Source organism: Periplaneta americana, chromosome 6, assembly GCF_040183065.1.
Source record: "Periplaneta americana isolate PAMFEO1 chromosome 6, P.americana_PAMFEO1_priV1, whole genome shotgun sequence".
Classification (NCBI taxonomy): Eukaryota; Metazoa; Arthropoda; class Insecta; order Blattodea; family Blattidae; genus Periplaneta; species Periplaneta americana.
The window spans coordinates 134,591,917-134,612,480 of NC_091122.1; the positions used below are offsets into that span (position 1 = coordinate 134,591,917).

The 20,564-nt window shown below is 35.6% G+C and overlaps 1 protein-coding gene across 2 annotated transcripts in view; it reads left to right on the forward strand.

The window, feature by feature from the left end:
* LOC138701752 (uncharacterized) overlaps window positions 1–20,564 on the forward strand; it is a 797,192-nt gene that overhangs the window by 678,214 nt on the left and 98,414 nt on the right. For both annotated transcript variants that reach the window (XM_069828978.1, XM_069828976.1), the window contains one exon: window positions 1,123–1,179. In XM_069828978.1, coding sequence (XP_069685079.1) covers window positions 1,123–1,179 — 57 coding nt within the window. The remainder of the gene's footprint in view (window positions 1–1,122; window positions 1,180–20,564) is intronic.

The following is a 20,564-nucleotide window of genomic DNA, read 5'->3' on the forward strand; positions in this document are numbered from 1 at the left end:
ATCACATCGCGAGTTAAACTTTTCGTTTGAAATCCGAAGGCCTATGTACTATTGTTGAGACTGGTTCTATTGTTGAGAACTAGATGGCGAATGTGTATGTATTACTGATTTGTTATGAATATTATTTCGGTGATGAATGAGGCCGGTGATATTCAAGGATGTTGTGGCCCGAATTCCCTGGCATTTGCCTTACGGTTGAGGAAAAACCCTGAAAAACCTCAACCAAGAAAATTCAACCCCACCGGGAATCGAACCCGGGCCCTCTGCGTAAAATACATAAATTAACAGTTTGTGGTTTGTCGAATTGCCGATATCCGATGTCTCCATATCCAGCGTGTAGGAGCGCGCCCACTGATGGCCAAAATTACCGCTTTGCGGTCAGGATAAAATTTGTCCGCCCAGGACAAGACATTCGGAAATACTGAAAATAATGTAATTAGTACAAAATACGACCACAGGTTGGGACAATGCAGGATTATAAAGACAAGGGAGACATATCCAGTCTCTAGAGTCTAGGACATGAAAAGGTCCACTTCATAACCAGTAGTAGAAAGACAAATATCCTGAATTGAAAGCTCGAAATATTACTAATGAACTACAATGGAGACTCTATTCAATGTAGAGAAAAATTAGTGATCCCTTTGTTACTCCAATGCTAAAATGCCAGCTCATTTGGGTTCAATTCCCGGTATTCTCGGGAATTATAGGTATTTCTGATGGGCAAGGTCGGAGAATAAGGTTCATTTCCAGGGTTCTTCAGATTTCCTAAATCTTACAAATGTAGGCCTATTCCTAGATACTATTTAATTTATCGTATTTTTCCCTCTCAATAACTTTTCATCTCAACTAAGACAATATCACACACGGTCACCTAAGGGTGTAAATGGAGATTACCAGCCAAATAAATAAATTTTCTGTGCAAAGTGCATGACTATGAATCGGTGCCCATAAAGCGGGAAAGCATTTCATTTAAGATCCGTCAGGGAGACTAATTTTGCGAAACTCGTTGGTACACAGTCAATTCTGGTGACCGCTGCGTGACCTGCCTCAGTCATCTTTATGGTATCTTCGGGCTGAAAATCAAAAGTTCAGGTTTCACTCATCTTATTCCTATTTCCTCAGGTGCAGTTCAGAAAGACTTCGGATCCGTTCCTTCGGTAGATGGGACGAAAAATAAAAGTAAGTAAAAAATATGAGAAGCTGTCAAGTGGGTTAAGAACTTCGACGGAAATCCCTACTTTCTATTCCATTACCTTTAAGCGTCTTTATCGTTCTATAAATAACCATAGCTGCATTCTAATTCAATACGGCAATCCATTTTGCTGCCTTACAGCGTCCAACTGTCGCACGCCGTAAACGGAGCCGGCACAGGGTTCAAGTGACGTGAAACGCGTATCAGCTGGTGGCGTTCATAGGCTGTGCATGTCAATACCGCGCCCAACTACATAACATCTCAAAAGCTTATATGAGAAAAGTACAGCAGTCACATAAAGTTAACGTTTTCGACTTAAAAACTTTGACTTGTGAGTTACAGCGAGTCTTGCGATGCATACAACGCTATAACAACACTAAGTTAATAATAATAATAATAATAATAATAATAATAATAATAATAATAATTGCACTGTATGAGGGATACACACGGATATACAGGGACATCATTTTATTTTTAATAACATTTCTAATATTAACCTGGCTATACCTTTGGATTAAAGGTTCAGAACGGAAACACCGTTTGCTACCCCCTTCCACGACTGGAGTTCGATGATACTGGCGTAAAATACAAACAGATCACTTTACTAGGTACAGGAGGGAAGAAAAGTAGTTCATCCATTTACGTAAACTAGGAAATACCGCGATTTTGAGTTTGATAATTTTCATTAGCCCTTTCTTTAATCAAAATACAGTACTGTATTAACAATAAGTGTTTTTACTCACTAACTGAGCTATCCATGCGGACGTATTCATTATGCAGTGTATATTATACTTTATACAGCACATTAGCGTACAATATAGAGAATGAAGTTAAATTGAAAAATAATCATATGGATATTTAAACACAATTTTGAAAATGGTGGCCGTTCATTTCGATAGAGGCTTCAGTTATTTTTTGCATATCACCGCACTATAGACTATTGTACCTAATTCCAATTACCAGTTTCGTCCTTCGTACTAGTAACTCATGTTAAAACAATTCTGTACCTATTCTATAAAAGAGTACCTTACGTACTGTAAATTCAATCTTCACTTCTGCCCGATCCGAAAAGATAATATTACTCAGACATGCTATCTACTGTCTGTCTAAGTGGTTTTGTCGCAGGGTCGTAGAAAGGGAGGAAATCACGTGACAGTTAATTACTTAACGAGGCCCTTTTATTTAAGCTATTTTAAACAGTTGTATAATATTACGTAGACGTCCAGTTCCTATCAGAAATTAATGTTCTCAGAAAAGAGCTAAGACAGCCCAGCCACTAATCTTCACAGAGGGACGGGCAGAAGCGGGGTGGGGGGAAACCGGGATGTGACATAGGCAAACGGAAGACAGTACCTGTGCGAAAATATGATTCAATATTGAAAGCAAACATATTTCTGGAACGTACTATACTCACTAACTCAGTACTGTTTGTTTACTATGACCGTAAGGCGACTTTGACTGTATACGCTTGGTTCTGTGTGGAGAAAGGTTGAAAGTTTACTTGTAGAGGGGGTGGGAGTGAAGTACAATTTAAAAACTCAATATATAATTTATTTCAAGAAATAGTCTGCCCAGGCATCCTGGGTTGCCAAAAACACAGAATAACACACATATAAGAATAGTAATGATTACAGTAAGATAGATGAGCCAAATTTAAATGTGAACTAGGAGCTTAAGTTTAAGAAATAATAAATTTGTACATATATTTGTAACAATCACACACTAACGAATAGAAAAGGGGGGGGGGGGTATTATGATATTCCGTATAAATGATTTTTCAGAATTGAAGTAAAAATAAAATGATGTCCCTGTATAATACGTCACCCAGTTTCGGGAATGAAACTGTAGTTGCGTCAGTTTCAATGTTTTATTTTTGTTTCGTTTTACAAATGGAGAGCATGGGTCGATGATAAGAGAATTAATTTAAGTAATTAATAAAGGGCATACAGTATATTTTCTGTCCATATAAAGCGACATTAAAAAATTAGTTCCAGTTTACAACAAATTTGTTACTATAGGCTATTTCACTCGAAGTGTAACGTTCGTGTCTATTATCACTTTAATATTGCAGAACTGTAGCTTTTCTCGATGCCGAGATATTACTGAGAGAGGCCCAGCGGCACGGCTAATTTTATACTCATCTTCGGAGCTCTCATTCCCGTAATAACAGGAGATGGCGTCATTGAGCGTGGTTGCACAACTTACATTGATTCATAGCCTAGCTATCAACGGTGTCCTTAATCGATGGGAGGAAAAAAGTATATTACGTAAATTACTGTTTAATAATAATAATGACCAGCTCACCTAACGAGTGAGCCAAGCCCTGTCAATCAAGAGGCCCTTGCCCTTACGGGATCTATCAGGCTAAATTTATTTATTTATTTATTTATTTATTTATTTATTTATTTATTTATTTATTTATTTATTTATTTATTGAGTAATAACACTGTAATTGTAATTTTATTAGTATTTTATTATTATATTTCACTTCCAGAGAATTGTAGTTGTGCTACAGGTTTTCATGGAGTGTTTCGTTCCTATTGTGATATTAGCTCAGTATCTTAATATTAGTATTAAATAGTGTAAACATCTCATGAAGTTCAAACCAGTTATTAAAAATGCCTACCGCTGGATTAACCTTTCAAGCAATCGCGCCTAATTTTGTAACATTAAGAGTAGCTCACATTGAGCACCTCCTATGAACAAGTGTTCAGATCTCAGAAAGTGTGTGTTGTAGGAACCATGTTTATTAGGCATTATTTTCTTGTTTTGATGCATACTATCACCTCCTAAAATATTGGAAACTTTTTAACACCCTGCATAATGGGTTCTTATTTTTTTAGTGAACAATAAAATAGCGCTCTTTTTTATTTATACAACTATATGAAATACTTTAATACCTACTATAATGTTATAATTAATGTACAGTAATGGTAATATTTCAATATTGGTTCACATGTAATACTTGAACATCTATTCACTTCTAATCGCAATTTACTTTTTATCTTACTTTCCAGACCACATTCTTGATTTTATGTGTGTACAGTCAGTACTGTTACTATTTGTTACTTAAGTATAGTCAGTTTAGTCACTATCACTACTTCAAATGGGAGCATTATTGTAACACTTCGCCACCCCACATCACTTAAACCGTTATTATCTCTAATATGCAAATTCCGATTTCAAATATGTTTGTGGTTATTGTTACCTCACCAATTCTAAGAAAGGTACTGAAAGTTTCAGAAGTATAGGCTTACTCAACATGTAGTTAACAGCTCCGTATATGTGACTGGGGTATTGACAACACCCCGCGAGACTATTTCATTCATTCATAGTGTTCTGCCCAAGGGCAGGTTTTTCACTGCAAACCTAGCATTCTCTAGTCTTTCCTAGTTTCTGTCTTCCTCTTGGTCTCCGCATATAATCCATATATCTTAATGTCGTCTATGCACTGAACAACAAATTTTTACTTTTTGTCTTGCTCCGATATAAAAATAGGTGAATATTACTAATATGTGTGCCCTAAATCTGAATTCTAAATCCAGATTGCCCCATCACATACCATTTTCCGGGGAAAATGAATTTAATGACAAAACTTATTTGTTTTTAATTTTTCACTGCTACTGATAAAATTACAACACATTAGGGATTAAAAATTCCTCATAATACTTGAAAAATGTTGCCTGGATACAAAAATGCTGTTACATAATTTAAAACAAAACAATAAAAATATTTCACGCGTATGAGAAAACCTCGGAATTTGAACTTACATTTCAAATAATGTTCTTGATGACTTCTGTTTATAAATAGACCCGGGACTGTATTTTACAAGGAACCAGCAATAGTCTGCAAGCATGCCGGATGATGATCTTCCTTTATATCGCCTTTCCATTTCAGATATTTCTTGACGAAATCTTTCCCAATGCTCGTCGCTTACCGCTCCAAAGTTAGGAGGAAGAAAATCCAAATGAGAATACAAAAGTGTATTTTGATAGACATATACACTCCATTTTGTCATATGCACTTAACAGGGTTTCCACAACAAGTTCTATGATGCCCTAGAATTTCCAAAGAAATTTGAGTGAACGTCATTGAAAGCGCGCCATGCCATTCTTTCTGTAACGGAAAGTTTTTACTCAAACAAAGGGTCAGCCATAACTTCGTGAATTTGTGGCCCGATGAAAATGTCCTCTTTTAATTTGCCTTCACTCAAACTGATAACTTTTCCTTTACATAGTGAAAACCACACCCTTGTTTTTTTTTTTTCATTGCATAGACCTCACTTTGAACTGTTATGAAATTTACTTAATAGAACGGACAAATATCTGTTCATTTATTAAAAGTACAAAGAAGCATGCCAACAACTATAAGAAATCGGAAATAAGTCATAAACTCATAAAATGCATTAGCTTTTGTTTTGGTTTATACTCCCAACTCGCGCCAAATGTTTCTTGGGGGAGCGCTTATCGAAAAGTTAAATCATAGTGTATCATAGAAACCTTACGTGATTCGAAGAAAAGAAATGCATTTTCGGATTCAGTGCACATCAAACCATAAGGGACATATTGTTTTAAGTCGGAGCAAAATTCTTGTTGTTCAGTGAATTATTTGATACCTTCTTCTGCCCCGAACTCTTCTCCCGTCGCGACTACTTACGAATTAATAAAACTGCAACTTCTCTTGCCAGTAAATATTATTCATCAGCTTTGGTGAGAAAATATTAAAGGAGACATGATATAAAGGTACGGATTTATACTACTGGAAACCGTTTATTTTGAAGAAAATTAATTTACAATTTCCGAGCGTCTATCCTTTTCTATTGAGCGTTTTTTCTTTCGATATCAGTTTAACTGCTGTTAACAGACTCATTAAAAATTCATTCCGACCAAAGTTCTGCCTTCCAAAAGCATTAGTCTTCCCATTTTCTTTACATAAAATAACTTTATCTCTGCTCTTTTCTGAACACCAAAACCCATTTCTGAATTCGTGCCAACACACATACGCAATGATGAAAAATCTTTGGCGCCACATGTACGAAATGCGTTCACTAGCAGAAGAAAATTCTAGATAGAATCATGGACCACTATGGTTTTAGTCTCGGCACAACGATACAAAACGTTTCAGTGATATAATTCTTATAACACAGCAGACCATGAAATGGGGTTTCGTATAAAGAAGAGCCAAGCGGAGGGGAAAATAGTACAAAGCAACATAAACACACGGACACGAAATAAAAATAATGCGGGACATACATTTATGGAAGTCTAATACGTGACGCGCAATAAACAGCAGCGAGAGAGGTGAGGGCTAACCTCCATATATAGAAGTTAAAGCCGCTTTGCTACCACCTCGGAATTTAAATTCTGGGAAGACAAAACGTAATTCCAAATAGGGGGGAAAAGAAATTTGCGGTGTACGAGTACAAAATATGTGTGTCAATATGTTCTCCAAAGTTAAAAAAAAAAAACTGGATAAGTTTTTTATTACATTTTACATACGCAAAAAGATTTTTAAAAAAAGCACGTTGTTTTTCCATGATTGTTGAGAATTCTTTATCATCATCATCATCATCATCATAATCAGTATCATTATCACAGCTGTAACGGTTACCATGTCTGACAGTGAAACGAAAGGGCCCGGGTTCATATCCTGGTTAGGACAAGTTACTTGGTTGAGGATTTTCCAGGGTTTTCCCTCAACCCATTAAGAGCAAATGCTGGGTAACTTTCGGCGCTGGATCCTGGATTGATTTCGCTGGCATTATCACCTTAATTTTACTCAGATGCCAGATATCGTAGCAGTTGATATAGTAAAGCCAACAGGCCAAATCGGCCCAGAGGGTGGCGAGAGGTTAAGGCTCCCACCTTTACAGACAATCGGCATTTAATAACAGTAGGGATGTCAGTTCTACGTGCCCGCTGCCTTTAACTTGGTACTCATTTTTTGTTAGATTGGGTATGGCTGGAAGGATTAGATCAATGGAAAAAACCTATTACCTTAACGGGAATCGAATCCAAGACCTTCCATTCGGCCTCGGTAACGTAGTTGGTATAGCGCTGGCCTTCTATGTCCGAGGTTGCAGGTTCGATCCCAGCCCAGGTCGATGGCATTTAAGTGTGTTTAAAATGCGACAGGCTCATGTCAGTAGATTTACTGGCAGGACAAAATTCCGGCACATCGGCGACGCTGATATAACCTCTGCAGTTGCGAACGTCGTTAAATAAACCATAATTTAATTTAATTTCCAAGACCTTCCAGCGTGCAGCGTTACGCCTTAACAGCAACATTACCGCGCGCACCGCAATTGATAAAACGTCGTAAAATAAATTGAAACAAACCAAATCGTTGTGTGATTTCAAATAATCATAGGTCATAATGAGACCACCCAGGATTCGAACCAGGATCGCCAGTGTAGAAAGACAACGGTGCACCATTCATTGAAATGTGTAGCTGCAAATTCTTGCCATAGTCCACGCATAGGCCTATAGCTTCTCTTTCAAGATTCCCTTTAAATATTTTTTTGCATTTTTTTTATCCCTTCACAAAACATTTCTGCTTCTTTCTTGAGAAAAACGGTTTCCGTCATCAATTTCCTTAATTCAGCTCCCAATTTTTACTTTTCTGCACCCAAAATTTCAGTTTTTAGACTTGCTACTTTTACAGAATATGAATTACAACTGCTGCAGATCTCATTTCTTGGATATGCGAAGGAAATATTCAAATCACAGCAAAATATTTTGTGGTTATTCTCTAGAAATTGTGCTCTGAGAAATCTCCTAGATACTAACACGAAATATTAAACATTTTTCCTCGGAAAGATAAGTTCTGAGTTGTGAAGACTTCAATTACATCTTCTTCCTCTAAAATGAGAGTTGTGCTGTGGCACTGGTTCTAAGATTTACCTCGTTTATTTCGTGGCGATCATCTTCTTCTCTTTCTGCTAAACAGATACGAATAAGTTACATTGTTTGATTCTGTAGTACTCTGTATCTTCTTCTACCTTGTAGCTTGGAGTATGCATATTTCATTTCACCTATACATTATACGAACATACCTACATTGTATATAATTATATCGTGACATGAGTTAATCATGACCAGCTGTATTCATTTAAAACAGTGATGGCCAGATTCCTGCACTGCGTGCATGCACTGTGCAATACTGAAAAGTGTGCGTATTTAACGCACACGGAACCGGTTCTTAATTGAAGAGGTGAGGATGGATTAAGGATTAGCTAATTGTTCCGGTAAAAACGAAATGAAATGAACCACGTATATTTAATATCATAAAAAATGAAATTATTTATACTATAGGCATGTTTCTTTCATTGTAAATATCTCAACTGGATCTATATTACTTAGAACGAGCATAAAATACAGAAATTCTTCTTTGAAAAATTAATTAAAATAAAATAAAAAATTTTCTTGAACCAAGATCTCTAATAATGCATAACATATTTAAGATAACATACAGTATAATTAAATAAACTTACAGTACTTCTATCCGAAGTTTATCATTACAAAAATCATTCAGTATGGTTTTGCAATCTACTCCTACGACATTTCTTACTGACTAATATGGTATGTTTTATAATGGAATTCTCTAACAGTGGTAATAATTTTTTCACAGATTGAACATTGTGCCCCAGTTTCTATCTCCGGAAGCAATCACTTTCTCATGAGAGGATTCAGTAGAAACCCTGAGCATCGCTGAACATCACTCGTGCTAGCCATACTGTAACTGACTCAAAAAATCCCTTTTTATATAAAACACTGACTGATTAGGAATTTTACTTCGCTTTTGAATTCACTGATTGCAGCGAGACAAGGAAGTGAAGAGCGCCTAGAATTTAGGCAACGTTCAGAACCGTCCACACGAGTGCAAATACACACGAATCCCCATCTCTGATTTAAAACATCAAGGCCTCACATTAAATCGAAAGAATACCGTACTTTAATTCTAACGTGGACGGAAACGACAATACTGCTATGAGAGAAAATTCATTCAAGGATATAATTCTTCTACGGGTATAAATCCGAGACACGGTGTTTCCGACTTTACATACCTTGCGAAGGGAAGAATTTGCTGAACTCTATTACCCTTAAAATTCGTTGCATGCAGCCAGAAGTAAACAAGCTAACCCCGGATCCGTGACAAGCATAAAATTGTTTTACGTAATTTCCAAAACGATTCGATGTAAGTTCGCTATTTGTTGGCGGCTCACGATCGTTAAACTGGTGTCGCGGTGTTATAAAGAGTTCTGACTCGCTTTGTAATAATTGATATGGAACTAAGCCAAAGCGATCAAAATATTATTCTGAAAACGTTTCTGTGAGACAATTATATGTGACGCCAAGTCTACTGAACTCGTTACAAACGTACATCAACAAGGAATATTTCAGTGTCTAAATTATTTCGCTTCTTCTCATCCTTTCCTTTCTCAGTTACCTATCCGCTTCCTCCTCCTCTTTTCCTTCTTTCTTATCTGCCTCTTCCGTTGTTTTCTCCTCTCTTCCTCACTTTACTCCGTATTTTTAATTTCTTTCTTCTCCGACTCTTTTGAATTCTTTCCCTTCCTCTTTCTTTTCTTCAATTTCTCACTTTTCATTCCTTGTAATCTTTCTCAACTTCACTTCTCCTTTTCTTTTCCTTCTTCCTCCTCCTGATCATCATCTTTCACTTGTTTTCCCATTTCATTTTACTCTCTCTTCCCCTACGTCTTCTGCTTCATATTTTATTCATTCCCTTTCCATTTCTCTCCTCTTCCTTCTTCTCTTCTACTTTTCTCCACTTTTTCTTTTTGTTTCTCCCTTTTTCTATTGCTTTCCTTCTTAGTCCTCAACTTTCTCTTTTATTTTCTCCACATCCTTCTCTACATTTTTCTCTTTTCCCAATTTTCTTTCCTGTTCTCTAACTCTAAGTCGTCTTCTTCTTTTCTCATTTTCTTTCTTCTTTCTTTTCTTATTTCCATTCTTTCTCATCTCCACGCCTCTTCTTCGATTTCCCTTTTCCCTATTCACCGTCTCCTTCTCCTTTTTTACCGTCTCCTTTACCACCGACTTGTTTTTCTCCTTTTCCACCGTCACCTTCTTTTTTACCGTCTCCTTTACAGACTTATTTTTCTCCTTTTCCACCGTCTCCTTCTCCTTTTTTACCGTCTCCTTTACCACCGACTTGTTTTTTTTTTCCTTTTCCATCGTCTCCTTCTCTTTTTTACCGTGTCCTTTACCACCGACTTGCTTTTCTTCTTTTCCACCGTCTCCTTCTCTTTTTTACCGTATCCTTTACCACCGACTTGCTTTTCTTCTTTTCCACCGTCTCCTTCTCTTTTTTACCGTATCCTTTACCACCGACTTGTTTTTCTCCTTTTCCACCGTCTCCTTCTTTTTTACCGTCTCCTTTACCACCGACTTGTTTTTCTTCTTTTCCACCGCCTCCTCCTTTTTTTACCGTCTCCTCCTTTTTTGCCGTCTCCTTTACCACCGACTTTTTTTTTCCTTTTCCATCGTCTCCTTCTCCTTTTTTACCGTGTCCTTTACCACCGACTTGCTTTTCTTCTTTTCCACCGTCTCCTTCTCTTTTTTTACCGTGTCCTTTACAACCGACTTGTTTTTCTCCTTTCCCACCGTCTCCTTTTTTACCGTCTCCCTTACCACCGGCTTGTCTTTCTCTATTTCCACCGTCTCTTTCTCCTTTTTTACCGTCTCCTTTACCACCGACTTTCTTTTTCCTTTTCCACCGTCTCCTTCTCCTTTTATACCGTGTCCTTTATACCACCGACTTCTTTTTCTCCTTTTCCACCGTCTCCTTCTCCTTTTTTTACTGTGTCCTTTACAACCGACTTGTTTTTCTCCTTTTCCACCGTCTCCTTCTTTTTTACCGTCTCCTTTACCACCGACTTCTTTGTCTTCTTTTCCACCGTCTCCTTCTCCTTTTTTACCGTCTCCTTTACCACCTACTTGTTTTTCTCCTTATCCACCGTCTCCTTTTCCTTTTCTACCGTCTCCTTTTTTCTTCTTATCCACCTTCTTCTTTTTCTTCTTTTTCACCATCTTCTTTCTCCTTTTCCTGTGTCTTCTTTTTCTCCTTCCCCACCGAATTTTTTTCTCTTCCTTGTCCTTTTCTATTTTCCTTCTCATCTTTTTGTTTAATTACCCTTTCCTCTCTTCATTCTCTATCTCTCTTCTCTTTCCCTTCTTTCACTCTTCTCATTTTCTTCCTTTTTCCTATTGTCTAACTTTTACTCTCATCCCTTACCTTTTTTCTACTCTTTCTCAACTTCAGCTTTTTCTTGTTTCTGTTTTTATTCATTGTCCTCCTGGTATTAATCTTATTTGACCTCTATTTTCTCTTTTTTCTCTTTCACTCTCACTTTCCTTGTCTTCTTCTTTATCAAGTGCATTCTCTTCCCTTTGTTTCTTTTTTATTATTCTTAATGTTCCTTTTTCATCCCTTGAAATCTCTTTTTGTGTTATATTTTGTCTCTGAATTAAATGGCCCTACTACTTAGAGACAACTATCTTCAGATATTTATTACTCCCGGAGATAAAACGGTCTAACTATACCCCAGACACCCAATAGCCTACCTGAGGAACGCTACTTCTCGTACCCACAAGCTCGGGCGCTCGGAAAAACAAAACAACAAGACAGTCTGCAGGTCTGTTAATAGCATTAGTTACCAGATTGCTTTCCATGTATGATTCAACTTTTATGACCGTTCTCAAAGTGTACTCGCATTAGAAGTGACCATAAATCAGAAATAGAAAACTTCAATTATTAACTATATTTCTTAAATGTTATGAATTGTTCAATTAAATGTGCTTCTTAGTATTCTAAAACATGTTAAATAATTACATAATGAAATTTTTTAAACTAAAAATTTCTAATCTGCTTTAATTCATATTGCCGCACAAACAGCATTACTTCTATAAATATTCTTTTCCCTATTTAGTTCCAATTACTTCATCTTCTACGAAGTAAAAAATTTACTCTCAAATTTTTGGTATGTTACCAAAAACATATTTTAAACAAATGGCGACACATACTGCTCACACAAACTTCAACATCAATAACAACTTGGATTAGTCAAGCTGGCCTCTCCCGTCCTCATAATTTAAAATCTATTTTCTCCAAAATTATCGAAAATGAGTTATATCTCCCATCACATATTTTCTGACTACCTAATTTATTGGTACACTTCATTTTAAGCTAAATCCACTTTTCCTTATGGATTGTTAGATTAAAATTTGAGTTACTTCCCCCAGGTCAACTTATTTCACTCAAATTACTTTCAGTTTTAACACAACAGCCACTATTTCCATTTTTAATTCAAATCAACCAATTATAATGTACATTTAACAGACTGAAAGTAATATTCTTTAAAACAAACTTTTTCGTTCAAACAGCTGATTAGTTTATTAATATTTTATTGTAAGCTATAAATTCGAAGAAAGTGTGTGTTATAACTTATAAGGCTAGACGATCTTGATAAAATGTATTGGCTCATTCTGTCGAATTTAATTCTTTTTTTTTTTTTACTGATGGTATATGTAATGGATGAAGAAACTCTAAGAAGTGGTCAGATTGAGCAAACTGGAGACCTTGTTTTTCTTAAAAGATAAACAAAAATATGTTGAAAGTCTTGGTGTTATTTATTACTTAGGCCTAATCTGGTTTGAATAAATATGTTGAGTGCAATGAACAGTCTCTTGCTTCTAAATACGTCCTCTAACCTGCCACACGTAATTGACGAAGGAGCTTTCATTTATGAAAAGGATGATGATGATGATGAAAGATGATGATAACTTTATTGTTTTGTAAATTCTGGAAAATGCTCTGAAACATTGATCAATTTAGTGGCCCAGGTTAAAATAGCATTATGATCATATTACAAAGTAAATGACTTCATTTTTTATGCATAAACCATCATATTTTTTTATGTTATTGATAGGTCACTTCAATAGAAGACCAAACATGCTGTAATCTTGAGAGTTTCAAGAAAAATGCTTTCTTTCTGTATGTTCTTAACTACCGTATAGGAGCTAACATTAAACAAAAAATGTATATTTTTCTCAATGTGTAACATATATTCACCAAACTTTGCTGAGGTAAACTGGAAATTGTGGGAGAGACAAAAAATATCAAATATATAAAATAAAATAAACAACTACGATAAAAATAATACCGGTAAGCCTACTAATTTTTCTCATAAAACCCTAGAAATAGTGAATTTTGCTGTAAAGGTTTACTCGAAAATACAATAATATATAAACAACTGTTCCAAATTAGGTATTTTTAAAATAATGAACAATTTTATATAGTATACGGACTGAATGCAAATACTAGAAATATCGTATTAGATATGAAAATGGCTTGTACTCAAATTCTTTGCGTGCGTGAATTTTGAAAACAGCAACACAATTCAACACTTCTTGGCACAACCAATATCTCTCTCCTTAGGTAATCTGTATTCCGTAAGTGTAGTCTGCAGATACATTCTTGATGCACGCTGGTGCCAGTTCTGTTATGTCTTGATAATGTATTACATTATTTTGTAATATGTAGCTGTTGCCTGATGCCCTCATTTCTTTTATGGCCATATTATGTAAATCATGCAAAAGGTCGTAATATCCTCATCTCAGCAGCTTCTAAACGTGTGATTTGGTTTCATGTGAAAGGTCATATTTCGTATCCTTACAGCAATGACGGAATTGTCTGGGTTTTGTAAAATTTTATAACTATCAGGTTTGACTTTTTAAATTAATGTTCTTTCTACAGTACCCAGGAGCTGTTGAAATTTTGCTAATGTTTTGCTGCTCACATAACAAAACATTTCAAAAACTGTTACTCGCATTAAGAAAATTATATCGTCTGTGAACTTGCGATCATCATACTAGGCGCTGAATCCAAGATTCGCGGATTCAAACCGGACGGAAAGAGAAGGATTTTGAAGGACGACAAAACTTCTAACATGGCTTCCTCAGGAAGGAAGTAAAGCTGTGGATTCCATGACATCGATATACGACACTTAAGACAACCTTGATTCTGATAGGCCATTCCAGACAGAGTTCGTGTTTATTTTTCGAATTTCGATATTGAATAAGCTCTCCAGTTGAAAACGTCGTTACATAAATTACTGTTAGCATTACTAATAATAATAATAATAATAATAATTATTATTATTATTATTATCATTATTATTATTATTTATTTATTTAATATGGCAGAGCTAAGGCCAGTAGGCCTTCTCTTCCGCCCAGCCAGGCTCTAATTCTAATTGAATACAATTGGCTCCATAGTTATTACATTAATATCTAGACCATAAAACAACATGAAATAAATAATGAAAGTTGGATAAGTAATGTTAGTGTGACAATAATAAACACTGGTAAGAAATAGTGATGATAATAATAATAATAATAATAATAATAATAATAATAATAATAATAATAATAATAATAATAATAATAATAATTAGATAATTTAAATATTTATTCTGTGATATATATAACCATTAAACACTGAGAAACCTTAAAGAGCTATTATTGTTAACAAGAATTGTTAGAAAAATATTTCGTTAGTCTATTCTGACATTACTCGGTAGGGAATTCCAAAGCCGAGGAACAGCCACAGTGAAAGAAGATGAATATGAGGATGTTCGGTGGGAGGGAATGTATAATATTGAGAATTGTTGTGAACGTGTGTCTAGATTATGATGGGTGGATAAATTTTGAAAACGAGACGCAAGATAGACAGGAGTGGAGAAATGCAATATGTGAAAGAGAAGGGAAAAACAGTGGATTTTCCTACAATCTTCTAGACGGAGCCAGGACAAAATTTCGAGGGATGGTGTTAAGTGATCACCCCGGCGAATATTGCAGACGAAACGGACGCATATATTATGAACACGTTGTAGTCTCTGCGCCAAAGAAATGCTTAGATCAGTAAACAGAATATCACAGTAATCGAAGTGGGGCATCACGAGTGTTTGCACTGTCATTTTTTTTTCATGGAAAAGGGTAGAAAATTCTTCAATCCCCTAAACGAGTGAATTAATGAGAATACTTTTTTGCAGGTTTCTGCAACTTGAAGGTTCCTATTTCAACTTTTATCCATATAAATACCTAGATTCTTTACTGATTTACCACCACTAAGCAAATACATTACCTCACTGTGTATCACTTGTGTAAATTCGCTCCAAAGTTTATTAATTCGTTATGTTGTTGCACTTTCTGTACACAAAATCCCCTTCATACAAATCATGGTCTTAACAGTTTGAACTTTGAATACCACTACTGCAAACACGGTGACTGAAGTTAAGATTAAGTATAAAAAGAGAAATGGTGCGACCTGTATTTAAATCTGTCTTCAAAAATGTGCATTACACTGTAGGTTGAATTAAAGGAGATGAGTTGGATTGATCAAGTGATCAGATTAAAAATAAATGTTAAAAATATGGTATGAAATCATTAGACGAATTCAATAAATAGTATCTGAATGAAATTTGAGTATTCCTCAGTCAATAATTCGAAATAATCGTTTCAAATGAAAACACGAGTAAAGAGTACACTTTTAATTCAAAACCAATCCAACGAACACGTCTTGCATTTAAATTTTCCGCTTTACGACATGTACGAAGAATGATTAAAGTCTTAAAAGTAAGTACAGTAATAACAATAACACATTAAGTTCTATACAGCAATCATTTTTCCATCGATACTGTACGTCAGCTAAACCTGAGTCCTAACAAAATAAGAAAGATAACTTCTATAAACAACGGAGGCGAAATATTCAAGCAAAGTAGCTTGTTACTCTTCAAAAGGACATTAGAAGTAGAGGCTCCGCTAGAGGTATCATATCGATGAAAGATGACAGCAACACATTATTAATGAAACGTAAGAATCAGTATACAATAAAACAGACAGAAAAAATTTCGGGCGATTCATATAGAGAAGATCTAACAGAATGCAGAGAGCTTTTTGCGTAATGCTGAGGATATGTCAGAAAATAGAGAGTGAGCGTATTTCTGTGAAACGTGAAAGATCTCGATGAGTCCACTGTCAGAATATGTTCACTTTGAAGGGCACTAATTTAGTTGTGGAACGGTATTCAGTGCGGTCAGATCTCTATATGTGTTAGAACGTCCCGCTGCACAGTAAAGGCTGGTTCACAATAAACCGGAAACGAGAATCGGGACGAAAACGAAAACGGTAAAATTGTTAAATTGTGTACATTTAAATGTGAGCATTCACAATTAACGAAAAGCTTGCCGGAGCCCGGGATCGGGAACGGAGTGTTGGCCAAGTTTCAACTTTGGCATTCACGTTTCCGATCACAGCCCACTAGATTAATTCTATTGCCACCTAAAAGCTATTTTGTCGTATATCTTGTAGCAAGAAGATCATGGCATAACCTATGCATTATTTTGTTCTGTGCTGTGCATCATGGAGCAAGTTTTATTTGATGAGATTCTAATTTTGAGTGTTGAGGAAAATCCTCACGTTTACGATAGGCGGCGCGCCTCGTATAAAGATGAGAAAATGAAGGAGAGTACGTGGCTTTCAATAGCTGCATCTTTGAACACTGATCGTAAGTGAATCATATTTTATTACTGTATTTGTTGTATTACACACTACATATTCATGCTTCAATTCAATAACTACTGTTGTGTTCATTTTTCTTCTATTACAAATGTTTCTTCTCTAATTATTTTACGTTATGATAGACTTAAAATAGGTTGTGATAATAAAGACGCATGGACATATTTATAGTACCGTATCTATACTTGTTTTTTTGAAAGATGGGACATGACAGTTAAGCGACCGAGCTTGGAACTTCAGTGCCATGTTGCCAATATGGACTACCACGCTGCCAGCTGATGAAAGCTAGCAATTGTCGTTAAGATTGCTGACGTTAAAACATTCATTGACAATTAACCCGAAGGTAAGAAAACGATACAAAAATCGACAGAGACTAAAAAACGAAACGTATCAATGCTAACATTGTGTGCACAATAAATGTCGCCAAGAGAGCTATTAAGCACTCGCCACATGGGAATTGTAAGTTTGGCAACTCAACCGTTGTTACCATAGCAACAGGCCTACCATGCTATGTGACATTCAGTTGTTTTTCCGATCGCAACGCTTCTGTCATGTCCCATCTTTCAAAAAAGCAAGTATAATGAAATGTTTAGTTGAAATTTCGAAGTTGGTTAACCTGTGTTTATGTTGGCTGCCTTGTACTCATGAGAGAACGCCATTGGTCAATTATACACAAATAACATCAGAATGCGTAATATCGACTTTACATATCGTTATTGGCATGCATATCGATATGCATAGTCGTCTACGTTCTCGGTTTATTGTGAATCAAAAATATTCCATTCACGTCCTCTGCTTCTCGTTTTCATTCTGGTTCTCGTTCCCGGTTTATTGTGAACCAGCCTTAAGTCGGGCGAGAGGAACAATCGCATGCTACTCTCCCCTCCACTAACTCGCTCTCTCCTCACGCTCGCTGATCCGGTATCAGGCCTAAATACACGTGTTTTACACAAGAATGAGGCGATGTGGTCGGAATCATTCTCCAGTCGTCTTTTATTCCCGAGAAAGACCCAGTAAATGAGATTGAGTGGACCCGAGGCAGATTTGGAAGTTCTGACAGAGTAAAATCCTCCAACACTCGGAAATGAACACGGGTTCTTCCAGCCCTTAGCCAGTTTATCTACCAACTGACCTGGGGCCTGTTTCACAATGTTTACAATCTTTGTAAATTGTAAACTTTGCTTGTAAATTGTAAACTTCTGTTTCACAATCTTTATTTGTAATGTTGAACTTTACAAAGGAAATCAAATCTTTACAAATTAAATTTTGCTCACTTTACAAGTATTCTGTTTCACAATGAAGGGTAATTTTACAAACGTCCAAACTTTACTTGTAAAATTAGCACATTTTCTACAATACCTGTGAGATGTGTAAAGTTTGATATTGCAACTAATTGTGAATACTAGCTGTCAGTTCTGTGCGTTAGCAGATAAGCACGGAATTTCTAAGATATCAGTGTGCAAAAGTGCCCACAGTGCAGTTGATGTTGTTAAGAGTTAAATTCGGGGCAGTTTTTTGATCACCAAAATGTTATTTACTATAGCACAGAATTCTTATGCTGCTGCTGGGATCACTAATGTTTGTGAGGTTATGGATGCAACATTAATAAATACTGATGGATCAGCACAAAAAATGAACCTGATTTTGTAGTTAGACATCGCAATTATTTTATCAATTGCATATTTGTACGTGAACTAAATCTGTTATTTACTTATTTGACTGAATTTGGTGCTAACTTCGGTCGTTTAAGTAAAAGACGTATTGGTATACTCGACCAATCACATCACATGAAACTCCATTGTCGCCAATATATAAAAATCTAAATACTTTTAATTTTCTTTAACAATACTTTATATTTTCTGTTTGTGAAATATGAATCAGCAAGCTTAGAATAATCTATTTTAGTACAAAATATAAACATATGTATCGATAGTAGTAAAAATACAGTGACTTTACCTCTGCTCCTTAGCGATTTTTGTAAACTGTCGTTGGCGATATTGTGTAACCAATAATCCCTATTTGTAAATTTCTTTAGCTGATTTTGTAAAGTTCGTCAAACTTTACAAACTAATAAGATAGCATTGTGAAACACAATTTACAAGCATTTGTAATCTTTTACTTGTTATTTGTAAATTGTTAATTTGTAATTTGTAAGGATTGTGAAACGAGCCCCTGGAGGCCGCTGTGGTGGGCAAAATGATAGCGTTGAAATTATAAAATTCTAACATGTGGTTCACGTGAGATACGGCAAATTGCACGTCAAATGATGATATACGCATGTTCTTACATTTAATTCTTAGTTTAGAGTAAATCTATTCATAGATCTCTTATACGAGTGCTATAAATAACATATTCTTTGTATATTCATTGCAGTAATATTGGAAATATTGAATAATAAATTGTTATACTTGTGCTGTAAATCATGTGACTCTTTACTATTATCCTAATATTGGAAATATCGAATATGACACTCGTAAATCACAGAAAAAATAATACTGAATTAGGTAAATAACAGATTATATGAAAAAATAAGCGCATCAGTATTCTAATCCGAATCTTTACACGGAAATGGACAAGTTATATGGTCGCAAATGTTGTGAACAGACGTTTCTGACGTCGGGTATGCATGATACTTAAATATTTCACTTATAAATATTCTAGTCTACTTTTATTTTAGTTGGTTTATTTTACGCCGAGTTATCCAGCATTTGCTCTTAATGGAATAAGGGAAAACCCAAAAAAAACAATCTCAACCAGGTAACTTATATCCCAATCAGCATTTGAACCCGAGCCCGCTCGATTCACGGTCAGAAATGTTAACTGTTAGACCACAGCGGTGTATGGATTCTAGTCTATCACTGTGCATATTATACAAATTTTCACAACATAATACAGTAAATAATATAAATAAAATAATATGTTAGGTCCTCTGGAAAAAGAACTAAGGAACAGACTAGTGAAGTGCTTTGTGTGAAGTGTAGCAATGTTTGGGGCAGAAACATGGACATTACGACGAAATGAAGAGAAGCGAATAGAAGCATTTGAAATGTGGATATGGAGAAGAATGAAACATGTGAAGTGAACAGACAGAACAGGAAATAAAGCTGTTGGAAATAGTGAGTGGAGAAATAATGATGCTGAAACTGATCGGGAAGTGGAAACGTAATTGGTTGGGTCACTGGCTGAGAAGAAACTGCCTACTGAAAGATGAACTGGAAGGAATGGTGAACGAGAGAAGAGTTCGGGGCAGAAGATATCAGACGATAGACGACATTAAGATATGTGGATCATATGGAGACAAAGAGAAAGGCAGAAAATATGAAATATTGGAGAATGCTGAGTTTGCAGTGAAAGACCTGCCCTTGGGCTGAACACTGTGAATGAATGAATGTTCGCAGAGCTATATACAAGTTGTACAATTGTCTTCACATCATGATAGACTATCGAAATCAAAGTGAATTAAATACTGGAGTCATATTCTTTCGTAGAGCAATTGGTTAGCAATTATGTTTGCAAAAGTGGTCATATTCTTGTTTTTTTTTTTAACCACAAATATAAAAATTTTACTTGACGGCCTCACAATAATATGTTAGTTCACATGTTCAAACATATACACTAAACTCCGGATATAGTGAACCTCAGCAGACTTGCATATTTCGTTCATTATATCCGAGGTTCACTAAATCCGAATTATCTCTCCTCTAACCTTAAATGACAGAAATGAATGAAATTGTGAACAAGAAAATAAAATACCATACAGTAATTAAAAT